We start from the raw sequence: 14,936 nt of genomic DNA, 5'->3' as shown, positions 1-14,936 counted from the left end.
CCACGTAAGTTTGCACGTCAGGGCTTCCACAGGGTTGCAACATACATCTTCAGTAGAACATCTGGACCCCAGCGATCAGAGTCCTGAAGATTTGGCCCGATATCCTATCACACCCTATTTTATCAATGTCTGGATCTGCGCAGCATGATTGAGTGAAATGGTTGAGTTAATGAGTTTTCCACTTGCCTGGCAAAGGATTCCTCCACCTTCACTAAGGCTAGATGCGACTTACATATTGATAGCAACGCCTTGCCTATGTACTCATTTGACATTGCAAGTTTATTTATGAATGCATAAGGGAGCCATTAACTTTTGTACTGTGTTGCTATATCACGACAATCTAGATGTGCTGATATTTTCTGAATCTGTATTCATTGGATTTATGAACTTAGCAACTCGTGCATTTGCGTTTGGTTTTAAGGACACCATGTACGCCCGGTCTACCTCAATTTACTCTGGAAAGGCAATGTATGTCAAAAACGTAAGCAACAGGGCTAAGCAAGGCATTTCACGCTGCTGCTATGCATTGGCGACGCATGTGGTATTTTGCACTAGTAGAGTGCTGCCGTTAATCCAAAATGTGTTCTACCTACCACGTAATTAAGCAAGGTCATATATGAATTTGTATCGGTCCAACGCCAGGTACATATGTCAGTAATTGGCTGATCGAATCAAACGGCATTTTCTCCGGCTATTCGTAATAGGCAATGCAGCTGGAAATTGCAAAACCAAAAGCAAGATGTCTACTGTTAGATGTGATTCCGTAATTGGGCAACCCTTGCTGAAGAATCCTGGGTACACTAATAACTACACTAACAGCTAATTTAGGATATATAGTTGCGCTTGTAACATGACTCATTTACGCTTGCTAGAAGCAACATATTTTCATATGCAAGAACTCATTCTCTGCAAACAAAAGGAATATGCCCAAGCCTTGCACTTTTTTTGAATTACCTGGGAGCATGGGGAGCCTAAAGTTCCCCTTGGGCCGAGGTGTTGCCATGGAGACAGCAATCGGAATCCACTTGGCAATCAATCAGTACCCTTTTCTCCTGTAGTATAAATTGTTGTGATCATTTGAAATTTGACATTCTTGCATTTGTCCTGATGAGGGCAAGATGAAAAGCTTCAGCAACATGTCCCTCTTCTCAACAATATTCGAGTCCTTTACGCCAAGCAGCTGTTAATGTTATGTATGTTCTTGGGCTGAAGTCTCAAGTATTACTACAGAAGAATTTTGGCATAGAGTGTAGATAGAAGTTTTCCAGCTTTAGTTCATGGGTGTGAACTTAAGAAATAGGAGCAGGAGAAGACAGCGTGCCCCTCAAGCCTGCTCCCCCGTTCAGTATGATCATGGCTGATCTCCTACCTCAACTCCACTTTCCCACCTGCTCCCAATATCCCTTGGTTCCCTGAGAGACCAAAAATCTGTCTGTCTTGTTCTTTAACATACTGAATGCCGGAGCATCCACAATCCTCTAGGGTAGTGAATTCCAAAGATTCACAATGCTCTGAGTGAGAAAACTTTTCCTCGTCTCAGCCCTAAATGATCAACCCCTTGTTCTCGATTCCCCAACCAGGGGCAACAACCTCTGTGTCAACCCTGTCAAGCCCCTTCAGGATTTTGCATGTTTCAATGAGATCACCTTTCATTCTTCTAAATTCCAAAGAATATAGACCCAGTTTGCTCAGCCTGTCATCATAGGACAATCCCCTCATCCCAGGAACCAATCTGTGTGAAGCTGCTTTCTCCTGCTTTATCTAGAAAGCTCCTTTTTGAAGGAATTAATCAGCACAGTATCAGTTGAGTTTTTTTCTTGCTGAGAAATTGTCCAATGCCTCATAAGGGAAGAGTTTCTTTGAATCTCTAATTTCACTTCAGGCTTATTAATTTTGTACTGACCTTTTCAAGTTCTTTGATCACAGTTGCTGTAAAATAATCCTCATGTCAGTTTTTTCTCAAATGGAAATAATTTCAGTTTTTCATTCTGTATTTGCCGTAGGATTATAGCATTTCTTGGTACGGTCTCGAGAAACCAAATGCTGTGCATTCTTGTAACATTGTCGTCTTCATGTTACAGATGCAGTGGCACATGTGATCTCCTACTGTCACTCCATGTGAATCCCCATTGTGTGACTTGGCCTTTTTTCCACCTGAAAATTCTTTATTCCTTGTTTTGGAACTTTTGTTCTGAAAGCTTGGGGCATAGTATCCAGCCTTTCTACAGGATTAGGTTAGATTGAAGTAGTACATAAGATAAAATTGCCTGTGACCTAAATTCATCAGTCTAGCCGCCTTATGCGTGTTTCATTGGAGTCTAAGCCCAATAACCAGTAAAGTTTCTCAGTCGGTTTTCTTTCCCAGAATGACAATTGATAAGCAGGTCTCTGGTAGGTATAGAAGGAGAATTACTTCAATTTGAGCTGGTTCAGTGGATAAATCCAAGTAGGAAATAAAATATTATGTTAGATATTTTAATGCTCTCTTACATTTCCTCTTCCATATTTTTTGTTTGCGCTTTTGTAGATCTTACCAGCATGGAGCTGATATGTTGGCAGCAATCTCCAAAGTACTGAATGAATGCACAAGACCAGACCAGACTACACCTACAGTTCTTGCACTTCAGGGCCTGCATGCATTATGTCAAGCTGAGGTAAGCCTGACTAAATTGGTTCATGGTGGAAGGCTGCTGGTGCAGCTTGAAATTTTGCTTGATGTTCTATCCTGTTTTACACTAAAGTGTGAGATAAGGAGCACATGGAATTTACTGTGAAAATTTTAGATTTTTTTTTAAGTACTGCCATCCAGAAGTTAGCATTCGTTGACAGTTATTTTTCACCGTGTTTAAATTGATTTGAGGGTTAGCTTTGCACAGTTTTTTGTTACTATAGGTTGAAAGAGATGAAGTGTAGATAAGTGAACAAAACTAATTAATATCGTGCTGACCAAGCTTGGGTTTTAAATTTTTATTCTTGTAAATGTATGTTGCATTGACTGAAATATTTTGTCTGCAAATCACTCTGAGCAGATCAGTTCCCCACTTTAGCCTGACCATGTGCACTTTTTTCAGGCAAGTGCTTCTTTTAAAGTCTGGATTATGAACATTACCTTTTGCTTTATTTACTTTTGCTTTATTTTCAATCACTGTGTCAAACAGCACAGAATTGTTTCCACTCTTGTGTTGGTTTACTTGGTTGAACATGATTGCCACAGCACATACAGAAGAGCTGAGCAAAGCCTTGGTTTTTGAACTTTCTGCAAAGTGTTTGTGCTTGTGAGAGCTAACCAAGAAAGAAAAATTGTCACTTCTCCCCTTCCTCACAAGCTTTCGTTACTAATGCTAAGCAGGCATTTAAGAGCAGCTGAGGAGTGATGGGTATCCTGACTTTCTGTTCTTCCAACGGAAGAGTAGTTGGCATCTGCAAGCCAAATGCTTCAACTGCATTTGGAATAAGTAGTATCCTACTCATCATGTTTTGGAGACCATTGGAACTTTATTGCTTAGGTTTTGCTATGATTTTGAATCTTAGGTGAAGATACTTCACACTTGAAATGATAAAAGCTTCTGTATTTAACTGAATACCAGATGAGCATTTAATACTAGGTTCATTTAGTCACTGACAAACATTTAGCCAGTATTTTATCTGGTTTTGATTTAAATTCAATCACCGTACATAAACAGTTCAAAAATTGACTGCGGTTCAGATTTCTGTACAAATTTACCCTGATGCAGAGTTACAAATTGTAGCAATAATAATTCCAAATGAAATACCACTCCTGTTTTTAATCCTACTCCAACTGTTGTGTTCCTGTTAGCGACCCACACACCTCCCAAGACTCCCTCCCCAGTACTTATTTTATTTCTACCTTTTTCTCCCGTTTTTGGTCAGCATTCACCTAAACATAACTGCTCATTTTCCTGTTCATCTCACCAAAATCTTGTGCGCTCACCACCACCACATTCTTTGGAACCCTGTTTCACCACCCCCCCCCCCCCACCGGAAGTTTTGAGAGGATAATTATTTCTCCAGAACAATCAAAGAAAGCTTTAGGAAATGTGACACATTTAGAAGTGAGCAATAGAGGTTGCATATTAAAGTGTTGGTCTGCAAGCATCTTGCTGAAGTTGTCCATTTCTTTCTCCTCTTTAGGTGGTTGATATTCGTTCGACGTGGTATGCTTTATCCCCAAAGCTCAGCTGTGACACACGACCTCTGGTTGTCAAAACCCTGACTGAAGTATTTGCTCTGGTTCCTTTGCTAAATGTGAAGTCCACGGAATATGAGGTAAGTTGCATTAGCTAATGGTCCAAGATATGCATAGAAATGGAAGAGAAGAAACAAATGCTGAAAACTCCTTGAAAAAATAAACCATGACTATAGAACGTTCAAATTAGCAAAAAGCAAATTTAGGACTGATAACAGGAATTTCTTCACTTAAAGAATGTGCACCACGTTTAATGGCCTCCCAGGTAGAGTAACAGGAGCAAAAATCCAAGAATAATTTAAAGATACTGTGGTGGGGGCACTGTAGTTTCTGAATGAATATTCTAACTTATTTCTGGGCATATAACAATTTTAAAGCCATGAAGCTGATCTCTGTATCCGAGATAGGAAGTGCCGTCTTCCTCAGCATTGTTATAAAAATTGCTCAGGCCTTCATGCTGCTAAAACTGCACCTCAACATTGTGTTTAACTAAATACCAAATGAAGCATTTAATACTAGGTTCATTTAGGAAAGAGCTGGACGAATGCCCAGCCAGGAACAGAAAGCATCTTGTTTTAGGATGCATGTATTATGCAGGATGCAGGGTGATATAGGTATTCTGGAGATTTGCTTGAATTACTATTTGGTGGGTGGGGAATGATTTGGACAGAAGTATTGCCCAATATTTCCTCAAGATTTAATGGATTGAATTATGACCATGATGGAGTGGTTTGTAAATGGACAATGGAAGCAGCAAGCTTGATAAAATTGCCTTCTCTTGCTCAGTGGTATTTGTTCTTAAAAGTCCATGCATAACATGATGATCGAAGTTTCACATAACGCTTCTGTTTGTGCAGCTCTGTCACCTCTGTAGCTTGTCCGCTCATCTGTTACTGAAGCACTTATGCGTACACTTGTTACCCCTAAACTGTTTTAACACACTCCTGGCTGGTCTCCCACATTCGAACCTCCACAAAACTTGATGGCATCCAAAACTCTGCTGCTCATTTTCTTAGTTGCACCAAGTCCTGTTCCCCTATCACTCCTGTGTTAGTTGTATATTAATTGTGTTTAATTATATGCAGGTGGAGGCACTAATTGGCTTTCAGTTGAGCGCATATGAAGGGACACGTAGTGAAACTGTGTGGCTGACTTGCGATGTGTGTGTGTGTATAATGTTTTACTTTGTAAATAAATGTAGGACTGAATGAAGATTGACTCCAGTGCCATCCATCAACAGCTAGCTTTTGGAATAGAACACCCTTTGCTTGATGACCTACATTGGCTCCTGGTTAAGCAAAGTTTTTGTTTTAAAAGTCTTATCCTTGTTTTTAAATCTTTCTATGGCCTTGCCTCTCCCCATCTCTGTAATCTCCTCCAGTCCCACAACTCTCTGAAAAATTTGCACTCATCTTATTCTGACCTCTTGAGCATTTCCGATTTTAATTGCGCCCACCAATTGCTGCTAGGCCCTGAGCTCTGGAATTCCTTCCCGAAACCCCTCTGCTTCTTTACCCAGCTCTTTCCATTTGAGACTCCTTAAAGCCAACCTCTCTGACCAAGTTTTAGATCATGTGCCCTAATATTGCCGTATATGGCTCAGTGTCTAATTTTGCTTTATAATGCTCTTGTGAAGCACCTTGGAATGTTTGATATATTACAGGTGGTATTTAAATATAAGTTGTTGCATGCAGGGCTTGACATGTAATAGCTATTACTTTTTGAACCAGAATTGCCACAGAATGCACAGGAACTCTCTAACTTGCCTGTTGGCACTTTATCTAACTGTGACCACTTGTGAAATTTATTAATGTGACATCTCTATCCATTTTACTGTTAAAGATCAAATTGACTGCAAATTGACATCTTCAGATGTGAGTGCATTTGTTACCTAATGCATTGTCTAATGGCACTTTCTTCCAAGAGACATTTTAAGTGGAGTTTTAACTCATTACCATCCTGAGTTTTCTGCTCCTGAACATGTTGACTCAAGCTCGGGTAAGGTTCCAGGGTGCAGAACTCCCTTTGACACCTTGCCCGAGCTCTCTGTGTATAATTGGTGACATCACAGAACCGCTTGATCCCCGTACACATGTACTTTCCAATAGGGTGCTGAGACCAGCTGGAAATTTTAAAGTCAGTGTTTTTTTTGGGTAACATATTAGTTAAAAAATTTGTTTGATACTGTACTAGTAATATTTAGAAATGCACTGCTTACGTTAAACTCACCAAAAGAATATTTAATATTGTAGTGGATACCTTTGAATGCCTCTTGTAAGTACAGTAATGGAAAGTTAAGAGGAGTCTTGACATTGTACCCAGTCTGCTTGCTTGTATCTTAAATGCTTTGACTGTTGAGAAATTGTTTTGAATGCCCATTGTTGGCTTGTTATAAATTTAATCAAAGCCTGATGTTTTTGGATTGTTCTGTACTTCTAGATTACAGTTATTTATGAGGGTTTTTTGTTTTCTGTACAGAAATTCAGAGCGCAAGTTGTAAGCATATTGTGGAGCCACACCCAGAGTAAGGTATAATTAACCCGCATCCTGCTGACTAAATGAGAACTTGTTGCTGTAGCACATGTGCCTTGCATGTGTATTTTAAAGATTAATATTTCGTCAGAATATTACCCAGAATTATGTTGTAATTGATCCATCCATGACTAATTCGGAAGCTCTGGACTTGACAACTAAGTTTTTATAACTGCAGTAGTTCACAAGACTCTCCCCATGTCATTGCACACTACCTGTCATCTTTCTAATTTAATCAATGGTTTGTAACCTAGCAAAGAGTTGCTTGACAAATTATAGGGAACAAATATTAAGGAAGAAAATGGAAGTCCTCCTGATACGGAATTGTGTGTTGAGCTTGTTGCATTAGAAATAAAGAATGAAACAGTTGTCAAATTATTCAATTCTCGACACAAAAACAGAATTACCTGGAAAAACTCAGCAGGTCTGGCAGCATCGGCGGAGAAGAAAAGAGTTGACGTTTCGAGTCCTCATGACCCTTCGACAGAACTTGCGTTCGAGTCCAAGAAAGAGTTGAAATATTTCAACTCTTTCTTGGACTCGAACGCAAGTTCTGTCGAAGGGTCATGAGGACTCGAAACGTCAACTCTTTTCTTCTCTGCCGATGCTGCCAGACCTGCTGAGTTTTTCCAGGTAATTCTGTTTTTGTTTTGGATTTCCAGCTTCCGCAGTTTTTTTGTTTTTATATTCAATTCTCAGACTGCCATGGTGTGATTTAAGTTTATGTTTCTGGATTAATAGTCCTGGCTCCTGGATTACTACTCCAGTAACATAACCACTACAGTACTGTATCCATCAGAGCAATTATATATGATTGAAAAATTGTTTAATGGCAATTTTCATATGGAACTATTTTCTTTAAATATTAGAATTTCTGTGAATGTATTTTATATCATGGTATTTTAAAATTGATATAGTAAGAAAGAATTCTTGATGTAACAATATAGAGTGTAATCAGATATCACAAAAAGCTACTGATTTCTAAATGGTAAACAAAAAGGAACTTCTTTTGTCCCTTGTAGAACTCACTCATAGCCTGCTCTGCATACAAGGCTCTTTCGGTATTCAACTCTGAGGAACATACAGTTCTTCATCTGCCAGAACAGGTAAGGCTCCACAAACTTGTATTTCTCTTCATTTGGACTTTTTGTCCATTTTTCTTAGTTATACATTGTTAGGATTTGATAACTATATTGGTCAGGATTTTCTGGTCAGCAATTAAGGGATGGCACTCGCCACTGACCTCAAAGGAAGCTGCCCACCAAGGATTAGCTGGATCAGTAGCCTCAACTTCTCCTATTATGATGTCAGTTTCATTCTGACATTATCTGTAGGGGATCTCTGGCATCCAGGCACACAAGTCATCAAGCAGGCTGAGCAGCCAATTAGATTGAAGAATTCTCACAGCCAGCAAAAAAGTAAGTAAAAAGTAAGTACCATTCAATTTTAATCATTCTACAGAGAGTAAAATAAAGACTGGGGCATAAACATGAGATTAAGGCAGAAGCTGAGATATGATAAACTTAAATATATTATTTTAATCTTGTGGAATTTTTACTTAAAATGGGATGGAGGAAATGACACTCAAGTTTTCTAATATTAGTTCTTCAGGGCCAGATGGATTGTTCAGCAGTGATTATGACATCACACGCTGTTAAAAAAACTTAAGTTACACCTAATTCAACAAGGCATGATGTTTTTAGTGACTTTCGCAGTGAGAATATTGCGTAGAAAGTTGCTATTCACTGATTTCTGTGGTGATTGTACCTGTGAAGACTGCAACAGCTACCCTGTGGAGGAGCAGGCTATTTCTGACAGAACCTTCTTGATTACCACATTTAAGTGTGCATAAGCGAATACCAGAAGCTATTTTAGACAGAAATGAAGATGAATGCTGATAGTTTTGCCGTCATTACAACCAGAAATTCTGGGCGATTGTTTGGTTAATCAGTTGGATCACAGTTTTTGAGGCTGATATGACCAGGTGAGAAGGGGTGAACCATCTCCCCTCTATTCAACCTCCTCGGTTGGTCACAGCAAAGGTTTGAGTTTCTTTTTCATAAGGACATACTTTTTCCAAATCAGACTGTGAAAATGTATTTAACTATTCAAGCTGTGAGCAATAAAGAGCCGATCAAACAATGTTTTCTTGAGCCAAAGAAAAAGCAAATTTATTAACCACTGAACCAGAGGGAAAAAAACAATGAAAAAATGCCGTCAAATACACAGATATCAGAAATAAAAAAGTTAAATGAATATACGGTTAAGTGTCATTTGATTGTCCTTCAGGCATAGATTTTTAAATGTTGTGACTGATTTGGACTGGCTGGTTTCATGGATGCAGTCAGATGTAGAAGATGTTGTAGTTATTATGAGATCTCAGTTCACTGGTAGATTTCTAGCAACATTGGTTTCCAATCTGGGTAATACACTTGTTCCAAAAGAGAGAGAGGGTGAAAACCCAGCTTTCAGCCTGTTTCTTCAGCTCAAAGCTTTCTTACAATCTCTCTCTCTAGTGGTTAGCAGTCTTGCCCTTATATACTCCACCTGTTGTGTCTTTCCAAGAGGGTTTGGGTGTATCTGCCTTTGGCAACCATTATTTCAATATCCAGCACTTCGCATATTAATATCTCTTCCTTACACATTGACAAGTTTTGATGGGTCTCTAAATTATGTCTCTCTCTGCACTCCTCTCAGGGTGATTTGTTTGTTTTTCACCTTCACCTTGGAAGATGGCCTCACATTTTTAAGTAACTTGTTCTGTCTCATTTCAAATTGTAAATTTTCCAGTCAGTTGAAAGTTGATTAATCATATTTTCAAAAATAAAGGGGCATAGCCTCATGACAAGGCTTGAATCTGAAAGCATCCAGACTGCTACATTGTCAGTCTCTTCAGCTCTTTGTAACAGTGTTCTTAGTGGGTTAAAATCATACAGTAAAATTATTATAGATTGGAATAATGCCACCACATTGGGATGGTTGGTATTAGAGGAAAAAAGAATTCACTTTTTCATTCATTCATGGCATTTGGGTATTGCTGGCAAAGCCAACATTTATTGCCCATCCCTAATTGCCCTTGAGAAGGTAGTGGTGAGCCTCCTTCGTGAACCGGTAAAGTTGATCTGGTGTAGGCATGCTCACCTTTTGACCTAGCTACAGTGAAGGAACAGTGATATATTTCCAAACCAGGATGGTGTGCGACTTGGAGAGGAACTTGAAGGTGATGGTATTCCCATGTGTCTCATGCCCTTGTTCTTCATAGCAGAGATCGCAGGTTTGTAAGGTGCTGTCAGCGGAATATTGTCAAGTTACTGCAGTGTATCCTTTAGGTGGTACACAGTGCTGCCACTGTGCACTAGCATTGGAGGGAATGAATGTTTAAGGTGATGGATGCAGTGCCAATATGGCTGGCTGCTTTATCCTTGATGGTGTTGAGCTTCTTGAGAGCTATTGGAGCTGCACTCATCCAGGCAAGTGGAGAGTATTCCCTTGATTTGTGCCTTGTTGATGGTGGACAGGCATTGGGTGTCCAGAGATGAATTGTTTACTGTAGAATCTATGATCTCTGATCTGCATTTGTAGCTACAGTATTTATTCAGCTGGTTCATTTAAGTTTCTGGAAAATGATAATGCCCAGGACGTTGATGGTGGGGGAATTCAGCAATGATAATGCCTTGTATGTCATTATCTTATTGAAGATGGTCATTGCCTTGCACTTGTGTGGCGTGAATGTTAATTGCCACTTATCAGTCCAAGCCTGAATGTTGCCCAGGCCTTGCTAAATGTGAGCATGGACTGTTTTATTACCTGAAGAGCTACAAATGGTACTGAACATTGTGCAATCATTGACAAATGTCTCCACCTCTGACCTTATGATGGAGGGAAAGTCACTGATGGAACAGTTGAAGATGGTTGGACCTAGGACACTGCTCTGAGGAATTCCTACAGTGATGTCCTGGGGCTGTGATGATTGGCCTCTAACATCCACAAATACCTTCTTTTGTGCTGGGTATGACTCCAACCAATGGAGAGTTTCCCCCCCGATTCCCACTGACTTCAATTTTGCCAGAGCCCCTTAACAGCACACTGGGCCAAATGCTGCCTTGATGTCGAGGGCAGTCACTCTCATCTCACCTCTGGAAGTCAGCCCTTTTGTCCATGTTTGGACAAAACATGGTTTTGAGAGAGAACAGTGTCAGAGACCTGAGTGTCTACTGGCACACCAGAACTGGCGGAAAGCTGTTCAGTCTTGCTTGGGCATAACAGCTTCAATTTTCAATGCATTGTGTTGATTTTGAAGTGACAGATTTGTGGTGCTTGTGGAGCCTAAATGCATGAAGAAATCAACAACCTCCAGCATCACATTGTCAATGCTGATAAATGGACATCTTGGACCATGATATTTGTCTTTCTGATGCTGATGGGCAAACCAAACTCTTCACAGGTGTGAGAGAGTCCATCCATTTGCCATTGCCGATGTTCCTCAGTATGGAATGTTAGAGTGGCAAGCCAGTTTTCTGTCAGTACTGGTATGTATGTAGACAACCTCTGTAGATGACCCGAAGGCATATGACAGCAGCAAAGAAGAGATTGTGCCAAAGAGTGTTGGTGCCAGAACACAACTCTCTTTGACCCCACCGCGAATCTCAAAGGGTTCCGATGTTTTCCCATTATAGCTGACCTTACCCATCACGTTGTTATGGAAAAAAGAGATCTCATTGAACAGCTTCTGTGGGCAGCCAATTTTCTCCACAGCTTAAACAGACCACATCTGCTCACATATTCGAATGCCTTGGTGAGATCGATGAAGACTATATATGGGGTCTCCTTTGTTCACGACATTTCTCTTGCAGATGCCAGACTGAGAAGTTCATGTCAATTGTAGTTCTTCCAATTCTGAAACCACACCAGGATTCAAGGTAGCTGCGTTCAGCCAGGATCTGCTATCTGGCAAGGGCAAATACTCTTCTCATGATGCCCAGCAGGGAGATGCCTTGATAATTGCTGTGGTCATTCCTGTTCTTGTTCAGTGGTCACAATCTTTGCATCACCTGGGGCACTGTCTTCTTCCTACAGCAGAGACAGAAAAGTTTGTTCAGATCCTGAAGGAGTGCTAGTTTCCTGTGCTTTATAAGTTTATATGGTATAGCACCAGCACTGGAGCTTTGCGCATGACAAACAAGTCAATAGCTTTGCTTAGCTCTTCCACTGTATATTTGACATCCAACTCTGCCATGACAGGCAGGATGGTGTCTAGAGCTTCTTCGGTGACGGTGTTCTCCCTAGAATACAACACAAGGAAATGTTCCACCCATCTCCAACTCTTCATTGCACTTGGTGATGATGACCTCCCCAGCTTTTGTTTTCAATGAAGCCATTTTCTTTGCTGATGAACCTTTTGTCTTTTTGATGTCCCCTAGTCATTCCCTGTGTTGAAAGACATCCTGATATTCTGGCAAAGTTGTAACAGGTAGTTATTGGTGCAGGGCCTTGTAGTCTGTTGGATTTTACTTGAGTGGTTCTTAGTGTCTTCAGAATTTTCTTGCTTTTGTAATTAATGAGAGTGGATCACTTGGTTTCAATGATGGGCTCTATCACAGTGATGTTAGCCTCGGGCTAGTCAGCACTTTTTTGCTCTTGCCTCCCAGTGTGATATTATAGCTTGTATCTTGAAGTATTTTCCACTTCACTTCTGCATTCTGTGGGATGCCAGAGAGTGCCTGCTCATTTGAGCAGGGGAACTGGTGGTTTTTATCTGGGTAGGCAGTGTGGCTGACATTGATATGCGGATGGCATTTCTGCTTTGAATGAAAACACTTTATGTTGCGTCCTCACCCTAGAGCACACTGGGCATAATCTGTATCACAGTCAGTCAGTATCATGGTCGCTGCATGTTATTATGAATGCTGTTCAGAGTGCCTTTTCTGGTGGTGATCAGATTCAGCTGGTGCCAATGCCCTGATCTTGGATGTCTCCAGGACAGCTTGTGACATGGTTTGTTCTGAAAGAGGTGTTAGTTACACAAAGCTTGTAGTAGCAGCAAAGCTCAAGTAATCTCTGTCTATTTTCATTTCTATTTCCTGTGTCATGATGTCTGAGGCAGGAGGGCCATGCCTCATGCTCCACATACACTCTTGCATTGAAATCCCTCTGTAGGTAAAGATGTTCTGTCTTAGGGAAGTGATAGCAGTGATAAGTGTCAAGCTCCTCATAGAACTGGCCTTTTGCCTCTGTAGTGGAGCTCAGCATTGGGGCATAGATACTCATGAGGCGAACTGGACCTGTTTGAGTTGAGAGTTGAATGGAGAGAACACGTTCTGAACCATTTGTCAGGAGTTCTACTATCGAGAGTCGTGAGTTCCTTACAGCAAAGCCTATATCTTGCTCACGTGTATCCTCTGTACTCTTCCTCTGCCAGATGAATGGGTGATGTTTTTCTTTGTGATCTGCTCTTGGTGAGCTTGGTCTCGAGCAGGGTTGCTATGTCAGTGTTCAGCCTATCAAGTTCCATGTTGATCATAGCATCCTTGTGCTTTATTGACCAGTTACAAGTCGTATGTCAATCCCATGCACATGGTCCTTATGTTCCAGCTTCCAAATGAAGAATTGACTTTTTTTTTGTGTGGTGCGATGGATTCCATCCACTTGTTGAGCAGAGACTCTAAATTCCAAGCATCCATTGATGCAGATGGACCATGGTTTATTAAGGGAAAACTAGAGAAGTATTTGGAGCAAAGAAACATGCAAAAGAGCAGGACAATAGGATTAGTTTTTGGTTGCTCTAGTGAAAAGTTGACACACAACCAAATGGTTATCTCCGCTTATAAACTTGTTATTGTTTGGACCCTAAAGATCAAGTATGTTTTGGTATTGGGCCCCTTACAAAGGGAGACGAAAATTGTGTCAGAGAAGGAGTGGGGCAACACTCCCCTCAGCCGTTAGGTACCAGAGTTTCTAGCCTGACTGGAGTTTCTACATGCAAATTAGGTGCCGTCCCATTGAGCCCCACACGCTCCAGAGGGATCATTGCTGGAGCGCACCAGGTGGCAGGCACACCAAGATCATGTCTTATGTATTTTCAAATCCATAGGTATAAGCAGCTCTGCTGTCCATATTGTGTTACTTTACAAGGACAACATTTAATATTGGAAACCGTTGTCACAGTGCTATTTAAAGGGTATCAGAGGTAAATGTATACATGCTTTTAATAAATACTCCCATTGACAGGTGTTGCTTTTTAAAATATGTGCTGACCTACTGATTCTAATATATGACATGTTCAGGAAAGGTTTATATTTAAAAGCCGAGAAAACCCAAAGGTTAAACTCAAGGTAAAAGCATAGAAGGACAAATATATTGTCACTCTACTTTGTAACACTTTGAGGAAATACACTCACTGTCCACATTGCCTAAATATTGGTTCACTTAAAGGGAAAGAGAAGCTAAGGGAGGGTACTTTGTGTTCAAAGTATTTGTGTTTTAATGTAGAAAACTAATATATCTATCTGCAAGGTTATTATTTAATATTTTTGGCAAAAGGTTCGGCTGCTCTTGCGACAGAGTTTTTAGGAGGCAGCTGACAGCTGCCCAGAGACAACTCAGTTAGATTTTGTTATTCACTGCTCCTGCCCCCGTCACCCAGCACTTCCCCGCCCCCACAATCTCTCCGGACACATCTAACCTCTTTGTGGGACCTCACAGCAGCTTGTCTTGGTAACAGGGCAAACTGGAATTGAGAATCAAAGCAGCCTTCCCTTTTTCCATCACCCAGTGTTTTATGCTCTGCCACCATGTGCTAAGTACAAAAAGACTCTGTTTAGTTATTGTGTAATTCCAATGTATTACCAAGTTGCAAATATATAGTTGAAATATTTTGGCTGTCGTAAACATTCTTTCCTTTTCTTAATAAAAATGCCACAAAGGAGGTGTTGACATTTTACTCGTACCTTTGCTATTGTATCCGTCAAAAGATTTCTTTTTTTCTTTACCCGTCCAAACAAAATACGGAAATACAGTGATTTCCAGTGATGTGCAATGATCATGTAATGTAAGCAGATGGGTATGGTCCACCCAGGGTAAACACTGAGAGGCAGTTTCCCTGGTTAGGGAATCGAGAATAGGAATACAGTTTCAGGGTAAGGGATCAAGATGAGAAATTTCTTCACTCAGGTTGTGAATCTTTGGACTTCTCTAGCCC

General features: G+C 40.5%; 1 protein-coding gene across 7 annotated transcripts in view; it reads left to right on the top strand.

Annotated features, from left to right (window-relative positions):
- The window catches only part of focad (focadhesin), a 246,608-nt gene that overhangs the window by 93,380 nt on the left and 138,292 nt on the right, over positions 1-14,936 (top strand). For all 7 annotated transcript variants that reach the window (XM_041186298.1, XM_041186297.1, XM_041186293.1 and 4 more), the window contains 4 exons: positions 2,528-2,654; positions 4,153-4,287; positions 6,686-6,736; positions 7,762-7,845. In XM_041186298.1, the coding sequence (XP_041042232.1) occupies positions 2,528-2,654; positions 4,153-4,287; positions 6,686-6,736; positions 7,762-7,845 (397 nt within the window). The remainder of the gene's footprint in view (positions 1-2,527; positions 2,655-4,152; positions 4,288-6,685; positions 6,737-7,761; positions 7,846-14,936) is intronic.

The sequence above is a fragment of the Carcharodon carcharias genome, chromosome 4 (genome assembly GCF_017639515.1).
Source record: "Carcharodon carcharias isolate sCarCar2 chromosome 4, sCarCar2.pri, whole genome shotgun sequence".
Taxonomy (NCBI): Eukaryota; Metazoa; Chordata; class Chondrichthyes; order Lamniformes; family Lamnidae; genus Carcharodon; species Carcharodon carcharias.
This window is presented reverse-complemented; position numbering and strand designations above follow the sequence as displayed.